At 31.6% G+C, this 21,869-nt stretch overlaps 4 protein-coding genes across 7 annotated transcripts in view; 1 reads left to right on the forward strand and 3 right to left on the reverse strand.

Moving 5' to 3' along the window:
- Positions 1 to 164: 164 nt before the first annotated feature.
- On the reverse strand, positions 165 to 1,860 carry LOC122627191 (mevalonate kinase). The gene is made up of 2 exons (XM_043808145.1): positions 964 to 1,860; positions 165 to 896 (listed from the first exon to the last, which is right to left on the reverse strand). The coding sequence occupies exons 1-2, from the start codon at positions 1,858 to 1,860 to the stop codon at positions 636 to 638; spliced, it is 1,158 nt and encodes a 385-aa protein (XP_043664080.1). The 3' UTR covers positions 165 to 635.
- Positions 1,860 to 4,957, reverse strand: LOC122627190 (bolA-like protein 2). Of its 2 annotated transcripts, XM_043808144.1 has the most exons (3): positions 4,818 to 4,955; positions 2,251 to 2,345; positions 1,860 to 2,131 (listed from the first exon to the last, which is right to left on the reverse strand). In XM_043808144.1, the coding sequence occupies exons 1-3, from the start codon at positions 4,878 to 4,880 to the stop codon at positions 2,035 to 2,037; spliced, it is 255 nt and encodes an 84-aa protein (XP_043664079.1). In that variant the 5' UTR covers positions 4,881 to 4,955; the 3' UTR covers positions 1,860 to 2,034. The 2 variants fall into 2 exon arrangements, with proteins under 2 accessions (XP_043664079.1, XP_043664078.1); XM_043808143.1 differs by lacking the exons at positions 1,860 to 2,131; positions 2,251 to 2,345 and adding an exon at positions 2,896 to 4,743 and having other exon boundaries at positions 4,818 to 4,957.
- Positions 4,894 to 21,869, forward strand: part of LOC122627187 — a 23,802-nt gene continuing 6,826 nt past the window's right edge. The window contains exons 1-2 of one of the 3 annotated variants that reach the window (XM_043808133.1): positions 4,894 to 5,028; positions 18,411 to 18,558. The gene's annotated coding sequence lies outside the window, so the exon portion shown is untranslated. Of the gene's footprint in view, positions 5,029 to 11,078; positions 11,762 to 18,410; positions 18,559 to 21,869 lie in introns of those variants that run through there. The other 2 variants (XM_043808134.1, XM_043808132.1) reach the window with 2 other exon arrangements.
- LOC122627192 lies at positions 6,740 to 9,299 on the reverse strand. The gene is made up of 3 exons (XM_043808146.1): positions 8,751 to 9,299; positions 8,453 to 8,554; positions 6,740 to 8,345 (listed from the first exon to the last, which is right to left on the reverse strand). The coding sequence occupies exons 1-3, from the start codon at positions 8,892 to 8,894 to the stop codon at positions 8,007 to 8,009; spliced, it is 585 nt and encodes a 194-aa protein (XP_043664081.1). The 5' UTR covers positions 8,895 to 9,299; the 3' UTR covers positions 6,740 to 8,006.

A 21,869-nucleotide genomic window follows, 5' to 3' on the forward strand; every position in this document is an offset into this window, starting at 1 on the left:
AGCATGCACATACATATACATGTAATGTGATATACAATAATATTTTAATTTCGATTATATTTATGAAGTGCGAATTAAATGAAAAAAAGAAAAAAAAAAAGAAAAAAGCTTGTATGCAATTATTTAAAATTGTACATATTAGAAAATGAAAATTAAACATAATATTGTTATTTAATTATTTTATTCATTGATGCTATTAATAGTAATTATACATATATGTATTACTATATAAATCTGTTACTGTTATGCGAATATAAGTACTGGCATTTATTTGTTATGTATTCAATCAATCTGTATATTTTTTAATGTTACCACCATAAAAATAAAATATATTATATTTTATCTATTTATTTAAAAAATCGGTAAATATTTGTGAATCATACTCTTTCAACTATAAAATACATTACAATAAATAAACATTTGCCTTATAAGATCCACTACATTGCTTTTAATATTGTTATATGTATTTAAGATACATAAATATATATTTCAAAAATAATGATTAATTCTGTCATCCATATTTATAAATGTGTAAATTTTAAGCTGCTTGATGTAACAAGTAAATATAATATAGATAATATAAAACAAAATGGTTTATTTATGGATATTCATAAAATAATTGTAAAAATAGTAATTTATTCGTCGATTAAAACACCAGTACCCCCTAAGCTTGTCAATGTAACACAATAACCATCTGCAATTAATTTTCGCGAAATACTTGATATGATTTCGGGTTGCGTATCAGGTGGTAACAAAATAAAAGCATGTCCTCCGCCGCCGGCACCGGTTAACTTTGCAGCAAATCCATAATTTTGAGCTTCTGCGCATATTCTATCTAATGATGAATGAGATGTTTGCAATGCTGCTAATAAACTTTGATTTATGTTGATAAGCATCTGAAAATTAAAAAAATATAAATATATATCTTATTTTAACAAAGTATTTATAATATTATTTTCTTACCATTAATTGGTTGTATTCTTCATATTCTTCGCATTTTTCTTTACTATCATTTTGGGTTTGATTTATATCTTGTTTAAGAATTTTTAGTGCTTCTTTTGATATGTTGTCTATAGAATCCATGATAGGATCAATAATAGTAGGATACATACATTTCAATTTTGTTGATTTATCTATTATTGTTTTAGTGCTTCTTTGAACTCTGGTATCTACCAATAAAATTTTCATTTTCCTTACATTAAGTATCGAGTTTATACAATCATTTTTTCTAAATTCAATTATTGATCCATATGTGCAAATGGAATTATCAATTCCAGATGGTGTACCATGTAAAATTTTTTCACATTCAAATGCATATTTTGATATAAGTTTCAAATCGTTCGTATCTAAAGTTTTATAGATTTTCTTTTGCAAACGTGACCAATGAAGAAAACAAGCCGATAAGCAAACTGCAAATGAAGCTGAACTTCCAAGTCCAGCACCAATTGATAACTCTGTATTCAAATTTATTTCTGCAGGTTTTATATCAATTTCTTCTTTATTGGATACATATATGAGCAAATAAAAAAAAGCTTCTAAACTTAATTTTTGATGTGAATTATTATATCCAATATTGTGTACGAATTGTTGAATATGATCATAAAGATTATCATGATTATGTTCTAATTGATGAGATTTATAAATGGAAATATATGTTTGTATACGTTCAATTGGTACATTCACGACCAAGTTCATATTATCAAAGTTTAATTTTATAATTTCTTCTACTTCTTGTAGCTCTTGAAATTTCAAATTTGTACGTAAATCTAAACTAGCTGCTAAGGCAGTCTTTCCATACATTACTGCATGTTCTCCAAATAAAATAACTTTTCCTGGTGCAGATACTTTAAATGAGATCATTTTTGTATTAAGATCTTTACTAAGCAACGTAAGTTATGTTACAATATTATTAAGTCTTGATATATAACAGTAATAATTAAGCAATAATTGAAAATTTATTTTTAAGAAGTAACTTCTCTAAATTATTGAATGAAAAACTGCTATTGCGATTTCTTAATAAAATATGACATAAAATTAAGTTTGTTGTTTCTTCCACTGTTCTGATGTTAGAGTTTTTTGCGAAAATGCATGGATTGTCTTCAATTCTTCTTCTAGAGCTGAATTTACCAACCTATATAATTTCAAAATAATATTATATATATATATATATACATACACATACATCACAAATCAAATTAAATTGTACATTTGAATGTATAGTTAAAAGGAAAAAGAACAAGAAAATACTACCTATGTCGTTGTAACAAAGGTTTGCCTTCAAATATATCAGAAATGACAACCACAGAAAACTTAGCACCACAACCATCAGATAGATCTGTTACCTCCTGAAAGAAAGAGAATATTAATAGTTAGACTATGATAAATAAACACTGTTTAAAATATGATGACAATACCTATGAATATATGTAAATACTTTGCAGTAAAACAATCATACTGAAGATTTAACAATTTTATATGTCACTGTTATATACCACTTGCAATAACTGTATGAAATTATTCGTGTACAACTGAACTCTGGAACTAGTGCTTCAAATCTAGAACCGAAGCTACTTTTATATTCATTATTCGAACACAAGTTGAATAACAGATCAAAGTTCACTGTAGCTTATGTATGTGAATAGAATATTCAAAATACAAAAATATATTTGATAGTACTTGTATAAAACTACTAAATAAAATCTTATTGAAATTTTAATGCATGGTACATATTCATAAGTATGTTAAACATTGTTACTCTTATAGTTGTATAGTCTTCAATAAATTAAATTATTAATATTTATTTATTTTTTTTAACTATTATCAATATATATATATATATATATATATATATATATATACATATAAAATATGAAAACAGTGCAAGATTTCTTTTGTTATACTTTATTTAAACTGCAGATTTATTTTTTTGTATTGAGAAATTACAATTTTACCATTTATACAGTATTATTTTTATATCATATAAAAAACATTAAGTAAAAAAAAATAAACAATTACATTGTATTGAAAAACATGATTCAATGTATTTTTAATTTGGTTGTAGAATTATTATCTATAAATATAAATTGTTTATAACAGAAATACAGAAAGAAAATAAAAAAATGAATGCACGAATATATGGATATCAATAATGCAAACAAATCTGGGTATTTCTCAGGTGGTTTTAAATAACGAATACAAAAGGATAAAATTAGTATTCCTAATAAAGAACTATAAAATAAAATTTTTATAATGAAATTATATCCATAATAATACTCTAAGTTAAATATAAAATTAAAAAAGAATTTATTGCAATTGGGTTTATACTTTGATGTTTTCTGATTATTTGGTTTTGCTTTACATGAATTTGTTTCACGTTTATCAAATAAATTTGTATAGATAAATAGATCTGACCACATCCAAGTGATAGAAACAAAATAAAATATTGTTGTTGCAAAATAAGCAAGATATAAATTATCTTTTATATATAATGGTAACATACTAAAATGCGAAATTAATAATAGCCAAAAACATGCTAAAGGATCATTATGAAAATGAAGTAACACTGGAATCGCTACCAAAAGAATAGACTTTTCATGAACCTGAAAAGAAAACAAAAAAAATGCTAAGGCAGAATTTATGAGAGAAATTATAAATTTTTCTTTTTTAGGAGATATATACAAATTAATACAAATTGGTAGAACAGCAATTGTTGTTATTACCAAACAGATTTGTGCCAATTGTTCATTTGTAAAGATATTACGTAATTTATAAAGAACGTTGATTGTACACCATACATTAGCAACTTTATCTTCAAATACTCCTCTGTTAAATGGGAATAATCGTAAAATCGTATGTAAAAAAGTGTTCCAATCTTTAAGGAAAGGTAACCAAATAATAGTAAATGTTATTATAACTATTAATGAAACATAAATTAACATATAGATCGATAATAGCAAAGATTTAGTTTTACTAATTCTACACTTTCCAAGTATATAGAAAAAGAAAGGCAGAGAATGATATAATTCCATTTGCTTATAATTTAATGCTAATACAAATAAAAATGAACTACTAATAAAAGAATTATTTAAAATAGCAGTTACAGCAGCTACAAAAAATCCTAACGATACACAATTATATTGAAAATGACCATGATCAATTAGTATGATTCCAGGATAAATTAATGCACTTAAAAGAATAAAATCTTTCTTTTCAAAACCAAATAAATTATTGTACTCTGCTTGAGCGGTTTTTATTGTTTGCAGACTCATAACATACCATATCATTGTCGGTATAAAGATCATAGCATCTGAACAAAGAACAGTCATTCTCATAAAATATTTATGGTCTGAAGAAGATATTCCTCTAGATTTATGTAATTTAACATACGATGGATTAGTCGCATTAGCGATATAACCTAATAAGAGACTATGATACGCAGTTAACGGAGGATAGTCTAAACCCCAATATTCAAGATCATTGTCCGTCGTATTGACGTACCATTTTTCAACAGGCAGATTTAAAGTTATTTCTTGCCAATGTCGTTGAGCCTCATAATCTCCGTACATAGGAGGTTTTTCTTGGCCACTGTGCGAATGATAAGTAACGCACCATCTTACAATGAGTGCAAAAATAAAGATGTGAACTACTTGTATAGACCAACGTAGCATTTTCTCAAAATTATCTTATACTGACCGATTAAATTAAGTACAATCGGTACTTTAATAGCGATGTTATGTGTTCACACTGTAAATTTTGAGGTTATAATATGTTACAGACTTACGAAAAAAAAGCGAGTACGTTAATATTGTAATACATACCACGTGTGAAGCATTCAATTTTGTGGTTAGTTTATTTTTTATATATTCCTCAGTATATGGCATTATACGTGTTCAGAGAATGTACAAGCTACGAGCCTATGTGTCAGTTTCGTGACTTCCCACTATATAACACACAATATGCGAGCCTGTAACAAAAATGGGTAAAATGGCGATGTTGCAGTTTCAACCTCAAGCGAAGTTTATTCATAAGGTTATATCTATTTGCATTCTATTCTCTACTACTTTATTGAAAATATCGTGTTAATTTAATATTTGGTATAATTATTATTAGATTTATTTTTTTAACTCGATTAATTGATCGATCAGAATTCATATGTTGCAATCGATCAAAAATTGTAGAAAAGTGAACGATTTACTTTAGAATGATGAATGACCTATGATATCAACGAAATTCAAAAGTCGAATATAAATAAGTAAAAGCCAACGCGTTGTACTATTTGCGAATATAAGTCAAATTTGCCACATTGTGAGTATCGAAAATCAACAAAGTAAAAAATTGCCACGTCAATAATCGAAACTCGTGTACACCCACTTCTGTTATTATACGTACTTTTTTCAAATGATTTTGATTTAACTCGAATTGAAAAAAAAAATTCATTTTGCATTTTACACGATTTATTTTGATTTAACATGATCGATCTAAATTCTAAGAAAAACAATTTTTTCGTATTATAATGATTACTTATTTGGCATTGTTCTCTTTCATTGTTTTTGGTTTTAATTAGAATTGTCAATGTAATTGGCATATATAAAAAACGTTATTGTTAGAAAGTGACAACGAATAAAATCTTGTTTTTTGTAATTCATTTTATTTTATCTAATTTTTGCATTTATAGATTAGTGAGATGATATTTTTCTTTTCAAATGGTAATTTACCTTATATAATATAGACGTTTAATCTTTATGAAATAAATAAACGCAAGCACGTAAAAATGACACAATTTTAATATGATTTTTCACGATTTATTATATTATTTTTGCTGATTCTTGAGGTCTGGAATCAATCTTCTGTATTCCATAGATACACTATATTTTTTTATATAAACTTTTTTTTACACGTATTCTTCGGAAATATATCTATCATATAAAAACAGAATTGGATGTATTTTTATACATAAATATTTTTTTTTGTTCTTTATCGATAATTTTGAATGACTTAAGAAATTCAAGATGGCTTATCTATAACGTTGGTTGTAGTCCGTAGAAATAAAATATAATCAATGATGTGGATCGATTAATCGCCTTCATGAATTTTGATAAGACCGTTTTTAATTATTTTGATATGACATATAATGAAAAAAATGATAAAAACAGTCGATCGGACTCTAATGATCTTGAAAAAAATATTGTCTACCGCCGTTTTCAACAGTACGTCGAAGGCAGTATAGTAGGGTTAAGGTGATTAATTTTAAGCTTGGCCCAGAGAATATAAATATAAATATATATATATATAGATGATGGTTAAAAAGTATCAATAGGTATGGTCCTAAAGAAGGATCCATCTGCATCAAGTTCATCTTCCAAGCAACTGCCGACATCCAATGAGGATATCGGAGTTGTGTCTTATAACAAAAAAGAGTAATAATCATTCTAGACGAAATGCCAATATCCGATGGGAATGCTGGTTGAGATAGCGTCTAGAAATCAAGCTCCGGATAATTGAAGTAAATAGTTAAAGTAACTTCGGAATCGTTGAAAGCAACATTGTTAAAGATGAAGTTATTCCGGGAATATTCAGTCCATCATAGCACGTATGTAGTTCCTAAATGATATGATATTTTCAAAAATATGTACTATAGATTGTTCTTAATGTAGAAAACAACTGACAATGTATAAAAGTTTATACATGTACAGAAACTGTTTTCCTGTTTTTTATACGTATTTCATTTATTTCGAAGTTATTGAGGTTCAACTGTCCGTTTTTATTATCTTTTTCGTTATATACATATTACAACAAAGTAATCAAAAACAGTCTCGTTACAAGCCATGACAGCGTCATATATCAACAGATTCATCGCGATGTGTTTCATTTTAATTTCTTATAATAGCAATAAATAGGCGAATCATGTACGTTTATCCGTGTGTTAAGCGAGTTATCTTGCAAAAATGTGGATATATAAATTACGAAATACGAAACATTTTTTTGGCCATTATTTTTTTGAATTACTCATTTAAACATCTTAAGCGGTATAAGGAATTCTCTATTTTATTACATATTTTATAGCGTATAATATTAACGGGAAGATTAATTTTTTTTCATCGCAATGAGATGTGTCTCTCGTATTTAGCAGGAAAGAATTGCTACATATGCACAAAAAGGCTTCGTTTTTTTAATAGGAATGATATAGACATTTACATACATTCCTTTGCCTGTTAATATATAATTATTATACGTATAAGTATATACCTCTATCGGTGTGTTTCACACGCACGAAGAAGTATTTATATAGATCATATTTTTATAAGTATCGTTTTATCAATGCATATAGATTCATATATAGATAGAATTATAATGAGTGATCATTTCAAGAACTTTATCGATGTTCGCACGAATCAGAAGCATCTAATTCTGTAATCAATTCTTAAATTAACGCACAATGAGAATTATTTATCGTTCATTAATTATAAACGTATATTTAATGGAGCTTTAAAATTATTCTTTTTCTTGATTCTAATAACTTTAATCCCTATATTGCTTTTTATAGGTAGTATCAAAATGTATCAGCGAAAATTTATCATCTACAAAAGTTAATGCTGTTAACATTATTGAGTGTAACGTAGCTGACAACAAATGTAACGATGTTTACGCCTTATGGCATAACAGACAACTACGAGCGTCATTGCCGTCGTTAATTAATAAACCCGTACTTATATAAAATCAATTACATCTTACAATTAACGTATAGATCCATAAAAATATTTGCAATTCTCGGAAATTGCTTTATAGCAATTAAAGATTCAATCATTGGATATAACGTCTTCATTTTAAATATTTCAATGGATAATAACGATATAAATACATATGTACCAAGCTCTAACATGATCGAATAATAACCGATTATCGAATGCTGTAGATATTAATTACAAGATCGTTAACATTCGATAAAAGGGAAAATAGATAGATAGATAAATAGATATTTCGATGATAACTTTAAATCGTTTCAAAAATTATTTTAAAAATTTTCTCATTTGCTTAGTCTGATGCTGCATACTGTATTGAGCATTTTCGGCTTTCGTGATCAAAGAATCTAATTTGCCCAAATGCGATCCCATTTTTTCATTAATGTCAATCTTCTTTGATGGTATCGTAATGATCTCGCTACTTTCCTCGGAGATTATTGGGTTTTTCGAGTTTTCCGATAAATCGACCGTCATGCTTTCTTCCTCCGCAGTTATCATTACTTGCCCTTCTTTTGCTCTATTACGTTCCATTGATTTGTGATTCGGTGTGCCACCACGTGATCCTACCTTCACTTTGAGTAATGTACCCAGGCTGCCGCAAACGTTCTGCACAATTTCCATAAAGAAATATCGTTACAATTTATACTTCTTTTAGGCTCCCAATCAATCTCTATTTGAAGAGAATAATATCTTATTACAAATTGCGCTATAACCTTAAATCTGTTGATCTTTTTTTGAGTTGTACTGAGGATGCTATTTAATTCGTCTAATCCACCGCTAACTCGTTGTGCAGCCTCGTCCGATTTGTCTAGATTCTATAATATAAAGTAACCGTATAATTATTTTTAAACTCTTTAAAGTTTATTTGTAATAAAGTAAATAAAGTAAAATTTAATAATACTTTATGCCTAAAAGAATAAAAACGTATGTTCGTGCAAGATTTTTAATTAATATCGATAAGTTAAGAATGAAAATAGGTAAGATAAATTATTAGAAAAAGACAAAGTATACCTGAAGGATCGCGTCGTCATCATCCTCGTGATCGGCACGATCGGCCTCCTGTGCTTTTTGACTTTCAGTCCATTCCTCGAGACTGGGGACAGGCAAACCGAGTAATTCTGCTCTTTCACAAGCATAATTGTAATCTTCGGACATTATACAGGTTGAATCACGTAACTACCTTATGAATCTTTAATTACATACAATATATATCTTTGATGAGCCAATCAATTAACCACGTCGTCGATACTGATAAAATCTTTAGGCGCAATGACAATGATATTTTATTGTTTACAATGAAATTTTAAACATTGATTTCTACGAACGTTCTATTATGACACCATTGATATTTTTATTTTTTGTATACTTATAACGAATTATCTTCATGTGATTCACCTTCTATATATGTAAAAATACATATATTATCGCTCCGAGATTGTTCAATATTTTGGCTTACTTGAATAAAGTAATTCGAGTCAGATTTTAGGGGTAAGGTTAAAATCACTGTCACGTTGCTGAAAGACTTGCCCACCTCGGGAAACCATATTGAGATAAATTCTGCGCAAACTCGAAGAGAAGTATCAATGAAGGGCAATGGCATTGCTTTGCGCCCTAGCTTTATCGAGCTAAATTCGATTTTTAAGCTTCTAAGGAGCTTTTAAAATGATACAAAAAGTTGTTAAAGCGCGAATTTAGAATGTCGTTAGGAATGATTATAAAAATAATATATAACGAGTATGATCATGCATGAAATTATTACGTCAGAGAGAGATTTAATCGAGATAAGATATAAAGGGATAGGATTGGTAGAATCGATATAATGTTGAGCATTTTGTAATTATAGAAATTTTGCAGGAACCTGCGGTGATAATGCGGCGAATGATATTACGAAGCAAAAATTCGAGCAAACGAATGAATAAGGGAAAATATAAAAATAACTTGGTCGTATGGTATCGAATCAGTCGTACTCGTGGCATGAAAAAAATACGAATATTTTGTGCCAGTGGTTTTCAAACTTTTTCAAGAAACATCTTTTCGTTTCGTAAAACAAATTTACAATATTGTATATTAATAAAAATATAAATTTTTACAGCTTTTGCTAGTACATCATTCTTATCAGACGAGTTAAAAATGAAATAAAAAAAATATATTTATTAGAAAAATTTCAATTTTTACTTTCATTTAATAAAATATTCGATCTATTTTTAAAAATATGAACTTCATCAGGTATAATATTTCTACTCATAATTGTTTTTTGACCAATAACAAGAACCCTTAATATTGATATTACGTTGATTGGTTTGAAAACCACTGCTTTATGCTATCTTCTATTCTGTATGGGTAAAAACAAGAAGTGCATTTTAATGAAAAATCTAACAAACAGACACACATGTCTTTCGTTGTACGTCTTGTCCATGAACTTGCGTATGCTTCAATCGGAGAATCATCGTGTCTCGAAACGTGGAGAAGCTCTAAATTGACATAAATCGTAGCTGTTACAATAGTACACGTGTCGACTTTCAGCATGAATGCAACTAAAACTGTGTGACGTCCGTTTAGTAGTTTTCTTTCTTGATGTTACACCATATTGAATTTCCAACATCGGCGAAATACTGATAAAGAAATCATCAGTGCGTTGTCATTCTTAACAACATCTCGCAGTCTTTAACGACTTAATACCTCAGTGATACATTACGTATCGCAATATCCATGCAAATTACTACGAGATGCAAGATTGGAAATATTTCTGTGCGCATCTCATCTGGTTGATTAGACGACTCGTTGTTGATGCGAGCTGCAGTATATCCTCTTTTTTTTAACTTTGCAAAAAGAAACCAAGACAATGAGAATGCTATTTACATCCTATTTTTTCTCTGGAGATATTTCATTCGCATGTTATTACGATCGCGACAACCTTGATAACGCATTTTTTTCAGCATAAACAAATTCTAATAATAATAGCTGGAACAAACTATTAAGAACAATATACGTCTGATACTTTTTGAAAATTTTTAAATATTTCTTTGTCGAACGTTTACTTTAATAAAGTATAATAGAATCTCGATAAAAAAATATACGTATACAGACATTTCTCGATTGACATGGCTTGACATCATGCTTATAAAAGAACTCACCTTATCGCGAAAAATCTTTACGGTACTTTCGAAGTTAATCTACAATTCGTATCGAGCTAGATAAGACGCTTAAAAGTCGCGCGCACGGATTTTCGAGCTTTCGGGAGTGTTCGTAAGCAACGACCAATCAGCGAATGACCCTCGATTTCCTTCGGCCGAGTTCGTGGGAGAACGCGGTCAGGCTTTCCCCTTTCGCTGCTAACGACACGAGTGGACGAAAGACGCCAACAACGCTGTCGTATGCCATCGTGTTTCAGTTCGGTCAGCGACGTACTGCTCGCAGTATCGAAACGTCTGGTGCTTTCTTTCTTCCGCTTTCGCTATCTTTTTCTCTTCCCTCTCGTATCTCGTGCTGCAGTGTACATATATGCATGCTGTTACAGGCAGCCGAACACGAGCACATTCTGTGTCGCATGTGTATGTGTACGCGCGTATATGTGCGTCTCTGTTCCTCCGTCTTTTTTGTACACACATACGCGTGTACGTATACGTCCATTCCTTTCTATTATATCGTTCTCTTTTCATCGAGAAATCGAAATATCACGCATAATACCGACAAAAAATGTGTAAGATTAGTGGATAGAAGAGAAGGAGAACACAAAAGTAAAAGAGAGAAAAGAAGAAGAAAACGACGTTCATCGAGGTTCCTAAGCAAACGCGCCGTTTTGACAGCACACACAGAAGCAGGAACAGGGCAACGGCCCAGACGGTTTCCCAGCGTCTTTCTTGGATTCTCTTTCCCTTTCTCGTCGTGCCGGTCGAAGCTTCCTCATCGTTTCTTCTGTCCCTCTTTTTCTTCCGAACATTTACGAGAAAAAAGATCGATTGCCTCCAGCAGCCTTTTTTCAACCTTCTCAACGAGCAGAAAATCATATTTTATACGCATCGGTGAGTTCTTTTTGTTCTTTTTTTGTACATACATACATACATACATACATACATACATACATATATATATGTAAACATATATAATCTCTTTTGAAAATTTAAGGAAGGAAGAGAGATAAAGAGAAGGTTGGGTGTTCTAAAATTATGAGGATGTCGGTTTTCATCAAAGAATCGAAATCTAAAATCTTATCTCGTTTTTTTACATCATAATTTTTTTAAGGTTAAGTATCTCTATTTATGGCGATGTAATCACACCGACCAATCAAATGCATCGTAAGAATTTTAGTGGGAAATTAGTTTATTTTTGGTATATTTAATTTTAGGGGGAAATAGACGGATTGAAAGATATCGTAAAATTGTAAGATTTACTTAATCTATCGTATTCATGAAATTTTGATTAAATTTGGGAGCTCATTCTTTTTTCAATTCGTATTCACCGGAATTCTTCTCGAAGCGTCATATCGTAACGGTGTGGAAAAATCCACGCATCCCCGTTATTCTGTTCCCTCGTTCGTGTCGTGTTTATGTGTTACGTGTGATCGTATCTATGGTTGTATGGGTTTGCCGACATCCATTCGAAAAGAGGAATTATATTATAATATAGATGACTGTGGCTATTATGTACTTTCGAATGAAACATTTCTTCATGTTTTTGTCCAGAAACATTCGACCGACCAGCTGATGCAATACTAAGGAAGATCAAGATCGTATTTTTCCACTTTTTCTTCTATTTCTTTAATCAATTTATCGCGTAACCCTCGCTCGCGTTACTCGGGGACTGTAGCGCGATCGAGGTCGCGTCGAATCGTCTCGCATCGAAATTCCTTGCTCGTTTACTTCCGCTTCGAAGAAAGCCTTCTCTGGCAATAATAACAAGTTGATGCGAAATTTCATTTGTAAGCGATTTTTGTCTACAGTTGAGTCGATAAAGTGACCGCGTTTTGTGTGTTAATCCAAAACTTGCACAAAGCGTTCTTTTATTATATTATTTTATTAAATTTCCAGTATAAAATATGGATTGAAAAGAACGGTAAGATTTGGCAAGTTTTTTTTCAATTAAAATCAAGAGTACGATGACTGGTCGGATTTTTCGTAAAACATGCTGCTCCCAGGAGGTCAACGGTTTAACGATTTTTCATACGCAATGCGTGGGTGCATAAAGCAATATTAGAAAAGAAAAAAAGAAAGACGATAACGAATTATTTGTTGTTTCTTTCAAAAGTTTTAGATCACAGAGCTCTTTCTTATTATATTGAACTGACGTACGTACATGCTACATACATACGTAAATCGAATTTCCGTTTCAATCAATATGTAGGATGATTCGGCATAGAATATTCGAGAAATACAAAAGATATAGATACAATACATACGTAAATATGGAAAACTTTAATGCGACCTATAGTACTTTTACTAGAAAGTAATTTGTAATAAAAATGCAGTGTAGTCGAAAAAGAAATATTGTTATGTCTCTTCTGACGTCAGGACTTAAAAATGATATTCGATATACTCATTGTTTTGAATTGTTTAAGAAACGGTCAAGACTTTCTCGCTGTCTCTTTTTTTTATCGATATGAATAGTCGATGATCTATCATTTGTCTATGCATATATGTATGTGCTTCTAAAGAAAAGAAGTGATATTTTACTTCTGTAATGGAAGCCGTTTTTATTACTGGTTTTCCATTCGAAGCATGTCAAATGAAATTATTGATAAAATTTGAAAAAAAAGAAAGAGAGAGAGAGAGAAAGGGAAAGAGATCATTATTCGGATGGATCTATGGGATAGAAATGAATATCGACATGGCGACGTATCTTACGATCGTTCATTGAATTATTTTATCTTTTCGAAATGATATCACTTAATCGGGAAAAACGTTTAACTATTTAGAAATAAATTTCGCGACACGCGATCGTGAAACGGATAAATTCTCTCCCCTTTTTCTTTCACATAACCAAATAAGTTCTTCAAAAATAATCATAATCGTCACTTCGAAGTTTACTTTTGATTAGACTGTTTGCGTGAATGAGTAAATATTATTTTCGTATATAATGTTTGCTTCTACTAGGCGCGATCTAAACATTCGCGTGAATCTCAAAAAAAAAAAAAAAAAAAAAAAAAAATACTAACAACCGTCCCTTCTTTCCCATTTGTGGCGAAAGAAAAACTGCCACGAGGACGTTCGACTTTCTCGCATGTATCGAACTCCGCTTCTGGCGTTGTCGTGAGTATTAATGGATGATAAGAATCTGACAACGGGTCAAAAGTGATTCTCATTTGCTTCGACCAATATACATTTCTTTTCATGCTATTCGAGTCGATCTATTCTGGAGTAGAAGAAACTCGAGGGATCGTGAGATTGTGATTATGGTACTGAAATTATGAGCTCAAGGCCGAACAGAAGAAATTTCATTTCCTTTTTAATAAAGTTTCCGATAACAGCAATGTCAGGAATATTCGAGGGAAACACTTTTTCCTTGTTATTTTCCTGATTATGTTGCTACATCGAAATTGGAACACGAAGACTATTAAAGGAAAAACAACAATTTTTTTAAGAAACGCCATCGATCGTTGATATCGAGTTGAAGGCCGTTTCGACTCTCGCATGGCTTTGTGTAACGAGCTAATAACTATTTATCATATTTAATTATAAATTATATTTAAAATAAATCATTTATTTACATATATATGATTATTTCTTTTCAATCAGGCCATTTTTAACGTCACGTTACGATGACGTTCCTAATTATAATATTACATATGGAATATTTAATGATAAATAAGAGTAGAGATACGTATGAGACCAGTTGTGTTGATCGTGATATGTTCGAAAGTGCGATTTCGAGAATAATTTCGCATTACTAAATATATTTTCTTGACTCATAGCTAACGAATAAGGTGTTAACTAGATGTAACTCGTGGTTTTCATTCGACTCTCTATGCTAGTAGAAGATAGTAGAACTTACTCGTTAATTGTATACTAGGAATATTATGAAATGTAAATAAGTCGTTCTTGTGTGCTCGAAAAATGCCTGCGGAAATTTTTACAGTAGTTCTGAATTTTGCGCTATTTTTCAATAGAACTGTATTTAAGTTTCGTATTAATTTTATAATAAAATTTAAAACGCGTTTATTTTGTTTTAATAATAACTCAATCGGTTAATTTAATATAAATGCTGTAAGTTTTCGTTTATCATGTTTTGTTCATTCGTCTTCTTTCTTCGCTTCACGTTATCCCCATCGATCATCGATATTGTACGTAATGATACGCGATTTCTAAAATTACCTCGACTTTATCAATGATCGATACGTCGACGTGTAAATAATTTTAAAGCTATATATAACATTTTTGGACACTCCTTTGGACACGCTTTGAACGTTCTGTATTGAAAATGTTACTCGTTGCAAGTTCAACCGGAGATGCGAAAATAGGTTTTGACGTGTCTTTTCTATGTACATATAATATACATAATATATGCTTAGACGACTGGTACACATATACGTATACAATATTCCTCACGAAGAAAAAAAAAAGAAAAATATTCTCGACTATGCTTTGTTATGGCGAATATGTAAATACTCATCGCTCGTACGTACTTGCTGATCTAAATTTTGATTCAATTTTACCGCTGTTCCGTGGATTCGCCATCTGAAACAAAATCGGTTAAATCATACTTGAAACTTTAACCATATTTGATTTCTCATAGTCCTTGGAAATAAAAAGCGAAATGAAATAATTGAATTTTTATACAAGATTTCCTTTATTCACTTTTAGTTATAACGTTACAGAATTTTGTTCTAGGTTGCGTTTCGACGAATTCACTGCCACGGGCAACGAGCAAGGACATTCTTATCTACGAGTGAATATCCGACGCTATCTAAATACTTTATGAATTCTTTCTTTAGCGCATCATAAAGAACGTTACATTCTTCTCAGACATTTTCTATTGTGTTCGCTAATTCTTCGACATTTTTTCTTGGACACGCGACGAGTTATTTCTTAGGTTTGTTTCTTAGATGTGTCATAAGAATATAAAACGAAAAAATTGATTTTCATTCGCATATCTACGTATCACTTTCTCAATTCAACAATATGCCTAGTAATATGCCTATAAAATATTCATTTACGTGATTATAAAGTGAATGTTTTGTATACATATTTTAAATAACTGGTAATGTCAACACAATATTATGACGTTAATAATAAATACTTTTCATTTTGCCAATATTTTATACTTGTGAGAATGTTTTTCTTTAACGCCGATAATACAATCCACTTGATGAAGTCCTGAAATTTCGAATATGAGAATGACTCGATTAAATCGTGCTTCAATCGGTAAATATGAAATGGCATCATCGTTTTGGTTATCGATAAAATTCCACTTCGCTTTCTCCACAAATCTATTCTTACGAACAGTTTACAAAATTGCTACCTCCAATCGTTATTGCGGATATATTATTATTATTATTATTGATCGATCTTGGCGAGCACGCAAAGGGAAGCTTTGAATCCAGCGTGCGTAACGATCGAACGTGCTCTTTCAATAAGGAAACGTAAAGCGCGTATCGCCACACGTCAGAAACAGCGATTCGCGTTAGTAATATTAAGAGGAAAGTTCTTCGAAAGAGGGGCTTGTTTCCTTTCCTTTTCTTCTCTTTTGTTCTTTTTTCTTTTTATTTCATGTTGGCGAATCTGAAAATACACGGCGCAAGAACGATCTCCTCTCCAACTTTCTTTTCGACGATACATTTATACGTGAGAGAGAGAGAGAGAGAGAGAGAGAGAGAGAGAGAGGGTGGGGGGAGAAAAGGAAGGAGAGAGATAATCTCGAATATTACGCAAGGTTATGTTCAAGAGAAGATCAGATTTATATAACTTCGCTATTTCATAATAGTTACTAGGACGACTGGCACAATCGCCGTTGTCTATTTATTAGCATAACTATAATCTTGAAACTTTTAATTGGAACGCGTAAAATATATTATTTTAAAATAGTACATCATTTCCAGATTTATGAGTACTTCGCGAGCGATCTTTTTTTCTTTGGAATCATTTACCAAATATTTATTATTAAATGAAAAAAGAAGAAACGGATGCGATCGATAGAGCGTTAAGATCGTCGTTCGTTGCTTCACGAGGTCGTTAACGTTCCCGCGTGAAAAATTACTCTGACTCAACGAAAAAGATTCCGGTTTTTTGATCTTTAGACTTCGCCTACTTCTAACACGTGGAACTTGTCTATTTAATTAATGTGAAATAGCATACAATATAAATCATATAATCAAAGCAGACCTGCTTACGGAAATGTTCGCATTGTGTTTTTTTACTCGTTTTTATTAATATTTCTCAAGACGGTCAAACGTTGGTAAGCTTATCGTAAGTTTGTTAGCTTTGTTATTTCGAGAAAATTTGAATATTTCTTTTTTATTTTATCGTTAACATAAATATGGATTGGGATCACTCTCTCCGTGGGCGTTCTTAATTAAACTCAACGATGTAATGATTCATATTCGTTCGGATAGAAGGCGCGAATCTCTCGACGGTCCACGAATCCAAGGATTCGTGCCAGGGTCTGCTTCGATTATGATGGTTGAAGAGCACGCAAACGGCTTTCGACGTGATTTATCGCTTCCATCGCGGAGGAGATGGAAAATCTTAACGAGAAATCGAGAGTACCGAACTCGATCATCTCTCATTTTCAAGTCACTTTTTTTAATTAGAGTATTTTCGAAGGTTGTCTTGTATTTATTTGTACGATGATCTTATATACTGTTATTCGTTCGATATATGAATATCATATTATCATAGATGGTCTCACAAAATCTACGTGTTCACTGAAAAAAATCATATATCGCGATAGATCGAGATTGATCTAGCTTAATTTCCAAAGCCATCTTTCAATTATCGACGAGATCATTTACTAATAATATCCAATCGCATTAATCTTTCAATTTAAGGGGCGGATGAAAATAGAAATCTCTTACGCAACGCGATATCTTATCAATGATTGTATAATTCAAGCGCTGTTCGCTCTTTTTTTACGCAAATAAAAATTAACGCGTATCGACTTCGTAAAGTTGACAATTAAACATTGGTTCTATTTTACCTTTTTTTTTTATTATTTAAAGTAGAAAACACCATTTCGAGAATCTCTTTCAAAGATATCGTTCAATATCTCAAAAAATATCTAACGTTTGATCTTATCTACGTATATACGCGCATATATATATATATATATATATATATATATATATACATATATCTACTTTCTAAAAGCACACTTATCGTTTACATCACTTTTTTAATGAAACTAGAAACAAACACTTTGTTGAGCACGATTGGAATGCCTAAAGTAGCGCACGATAAAAACTTACGATTTAGGTAAATACGTAGATACGATTACGTGACATTTGTCGTTATTTTTATCGAACAATCATGGCGATTAAAGATCTTTCTAGACCTTAAAATGGTTCGTCCGTTCTTCGCTTACCAGCAAAAACTTGATTACTACGGTAGAATAGAAAATGGTAAGCGCGAGCCAATTCCCTCGCAATATGCCTACGTATAGGATTGCAAAATAAGAAGATAAATTCAAAAGGTAGTCCCGTGGTGTTCTAACATTTACCATATCTCTCGTTTTATTCTCAAGGTCTTTGGCAGACAGGAAGTAGAATCAGCAACAACGACGACGACGACTCCAAAGTTACGGGGAACCAATAGAAAGATGTCTCGTGCTCATCACAGTTTGCTCTGGATCGTTAATGCCTACCATAAAGCTTGATTCTTTCGCATACTTGGTGAGTAACACAGAACCTTCTTTTTCTTTCTTTTCATCTTACAAGATTTTATATAATTCATATAAAATCAAAAGTTTCTGCATTATCGGTATCGCTTGTATCATTTCCATTTCTCTATTCTATATTTTTCTCTTTTCTCTTCGTCTGTAACAGCTTTTGTTGTAAAAACAATATCACGTTTTAACGTTTAGAGCATATTTACCGTTTACTTTTTGCAACGATTTTTCTCTATCGTAACAAAACATCGATGACAATAAATGAGATAATTATTTCCGAAAGATCTTTGCGATTCTTCTTTAATATTAAAAATTCAATAGATCAATCGTATCCCGGAAGAGATAAAAGCAAAGAAAAGATGTTTATAATTTTGCGCGCGCACGCAAGCCCGCATGAGGAGTAGTCATACGATTTGAAAGTTCTTGTGCACGTACTTCTAGATAAAAAAGGAGGAAGGAAAGTACTAATTTATTTCTTCCTAGGTATTTACGAATACTAAAATATTTTGTCCTGACTACATTCATTTTCGAAATATTCTATTTATTTAAAATTTATGTACATATCAAACAAAAATCGATCGGCTCTATCGATCGATAAATAACAATCTTCAACTCAATGATGAAAAACCTCTTGTTAGAAAGTTGATAAAATCTTTTATTTGTATCTTTTATTTCTTGACAGAATCTTTTAATTTTAATATTTATTCTCTTTCAAATATTTGTATCTCTTAGATAATTGCAATAAAGTATCAAAATCTTAGCTGTCATCACGAGACTATAAGTAATAATATAATTCTAACATATCGCCATTTCGAACTACCTAGTCTAAACAACTCTTATATATTTAAGACAGGCATAAAAAATGACTTGATATCTTGAAACCAAGCTGTCTCCGCTTAGTGCATTGGCCTTGACACGTGCGTCATCCTTTACAAAGACTTTACGCTAACATTTCATACATCTGCTTCAAATTTGTTCCTTTGATGTTATTCTTACGTCTTACAAATGTACGTTGTTGTAAGAAGGGAATACAAGGAATACATACGTATATATAGATAAGTAGATACAGATAGGTACGTACGTACGTACGTACGAACGTACGATTTGCTTGAGCGTTCCTGATTAGCGGTCGGTTGAATATTTTTAGAATAGCCGTTTTGTTCGTTACGATGTGAATTGTAGCGGATCTTTTCGATATAATCGTCGGAAGTAATTTTTTGACTTACGTATCGGTTTAATAAGCAGATAGATAAATAAAATAAATTTATGCATCGACACATGTGTTAGAATTAAACGATTAAAGAAGTCAATGACATTGACGAAATCACACGTTACGACGCCGTTTATGGTTGGGTAGTTCGCATATAAAAGGCATGTTGGGTCTGTTAGTAGGTATCGCGGAAAAAGCTAGAGGCGTGCTATTCTGCGTTCGATGCCTTCCACGCGACTTTTATACGGACTTGATTCTTTCTTTGATTTTATTTGTTCTCGAAACAAAATGAATACTTATTTCTCTAAGCTGGGAACAGGTTAAACGCTGTATGTCATTAAAAAAATAAGTATAATTGTGTGACAATAATTGTGTGTACACGCAATAATGATAATAATAATATTAATAAACAGTGTAATATAGTAATAATATAGTAATAATACATTATTAAAATCTCCACTGATAATGCTAAACTCAATTGAGAGAGAAATAAAGTGAATAACCTGTTATAATCAATGTAAAAGAAACGAATTGTGATTGTCTAATCGTATTTCAGTTTCGGTCCGTTGCACATTATCGACCAGTCGCCAGCGACCAGGTCGACGAACGCTCAAAAAACCAGGCAATCAAATTCGGTGACCAACGAATCGCCGGAGACTGATAGACAGTGCGCATGCAACCCAAACGACTCATCGTGATGATAATCTACGGATCCACTTTACCTTTTCGAAAAATGGAAAGAACTGACTTCTCTCTCTCTCTCTCTTTCTCTAGATTATTTGCTCTTTCGTTCTTTATCTACGAGCCATGGACACGCTCACTTGTCGGTACTCTTTCGGCTTGGAAACTTGACGCGTTGCCAAATCATGTGAAGCAACCGTGTAGAAGGTCGACATTGTATGCGGCATAATAGAACACTTTTCTCTTTCGTTAACTTACTCGAAAGAAAAAAAAAGAGAAAAGAGAAGGAAAGACTTACAATCACAATGTTGTGACCTCCAAACGAGTTATTTGTTATTTACGAATAGTCTTCCTTCTCTTATTCGTTTTTGTTTATTTTCGTTAATTTCATTTACTGAGGTTGATTAAATGAACGTATATATCTTCTATTATTATTAAATTTGAAAAATTTGTGTTTATTTACATTTCCTTCTTGTCGACTCCGCTTTCGTTCTTCTCTTATTTATTTCTGCCTTTGTTTCTTCAATTAGAAAAAGAGAGAGGAAGAGATACAGGTTGACATCGATACGCTTCGTCTCGTGAAAACATCTACGCGTATATATACGTAGCTGAATCTTCGTTATGTTCACCTTATTTCTTTTCTATGGATTAGATCACATCACGCGGACGTAATTCCGACAACACTTGGGCGAAAAAACTTAATGGAAAAATAATTTCTGCGTAACGCGCTGACGCTCTGTTCTCGCAACTAATTTATAAAACATTTGTTGTGAGATTAAGTGTTCGATAACAATAAACAGCATTTACAACTTTTTCCATCGAAAAGAAATATCGGACGATGAGTAGTTGAAACAGAGAAACTTTTGCTTTTATTTTACTTTATCAAGTCAAGTTTCAAAAAGAAATATTTCCTCCCAAGCGAATCACAAAACTCGAGGGAAACAATTCGAGTTGTTCCGCGTGTTCCAACATTAACATATCGCTTGAGATTGATCGGTTAATCGCGACAAGAATAAGAATAGACTATGTGAACTTGTATATTCGCAGCAGATAAAAAGGAGAGAAAGAATGTAGCGGGAAATTTGTTTTTGATTGAATGACGTTATATAACAGGATTCTTTACGATTTCTCGAATTGATTAAAGCGCGAACGATCGTTCACGAATCGTGCATAAGATTATCTCGTCTCTTCCGACTCGTTCTTGCATCGCGAGAGGTATTTTTATGATGGGTGCGTTCACGGGGGAAACCCGTTGAAGCCTAAATATAAAGCCGTCGAGGGATTTCAACTTCGCTGCCACGTTATGTATCGAGGTCGTGTCATTTTTTCATCTTCGCCTCGCTCCCCTCCAGATGTCCCGAAATTAACCTATTTTCGAGCGTTATCGGACGACATGATGATATTTCAAATACAACTTCAAGATG

The sequence above is a fragment of the Vespula pensylvanica genome, chromosome 2, assembly GCF_014466175.1.
Source record: "Vespula pensylvanica isolate Volc-1 chromosome 2, ASM1446617v1, whole genome shotgun sequence".
In the NCBI taxonomy this organism is placed as follows: domain Eukaryota; kingdom Metazoa; phylum Arthropoda; class Insecta; order Hymenoptera; family Vespidae; genus Vespula; species Vespula pensylvanica.

Excerpts from the sequence above, each read along its gene's own strand:
- LOC122627191 (XM_043808145.1), bottom strand. The coding sequence starts at position 1,860 with ATGATCTCATTTAAAGTATCTGCACCAGGAAAAGTTATTTTATTTGGA. Across the intron at positions 897-963 it reads AAGAATACAACCAATTAATG|ATGCTTATCAACATAAATCA; the intron begins GTAAGAAAATAA and ends TTTAATTTTCAG.
- LOC122627190 (XM_043808143.1), bottom strand. The coding sequence starts at position 4,667 with ATGCTACGTTGGTCTATACAAGTAGTTCACATCTTTATTTTTGCACTC.
- LOC122627192 (XM_043808146.1), bottom strand. The coding sequence starts at position 8,894 with ATGTCCGAAGATTACAATTATGCTTGTGAAAGAGCAGAATTACTCGGT. Across the intron at positions 8,555-8,750 it reads ATGACGACGCGATCCTTCAG|AATCTAGACAAATCGGACGA; the intron begins GTATACTTTGTC and ends TTTATATTATAG. Across the intron at positions 8,346-8,452 it reads AAAAGATCAACAGATTTAAG|AACGTTTGCGGCAGCCTGGG; the intron begins GTTATAGCGCAA and ends GAAATTGTGCAG.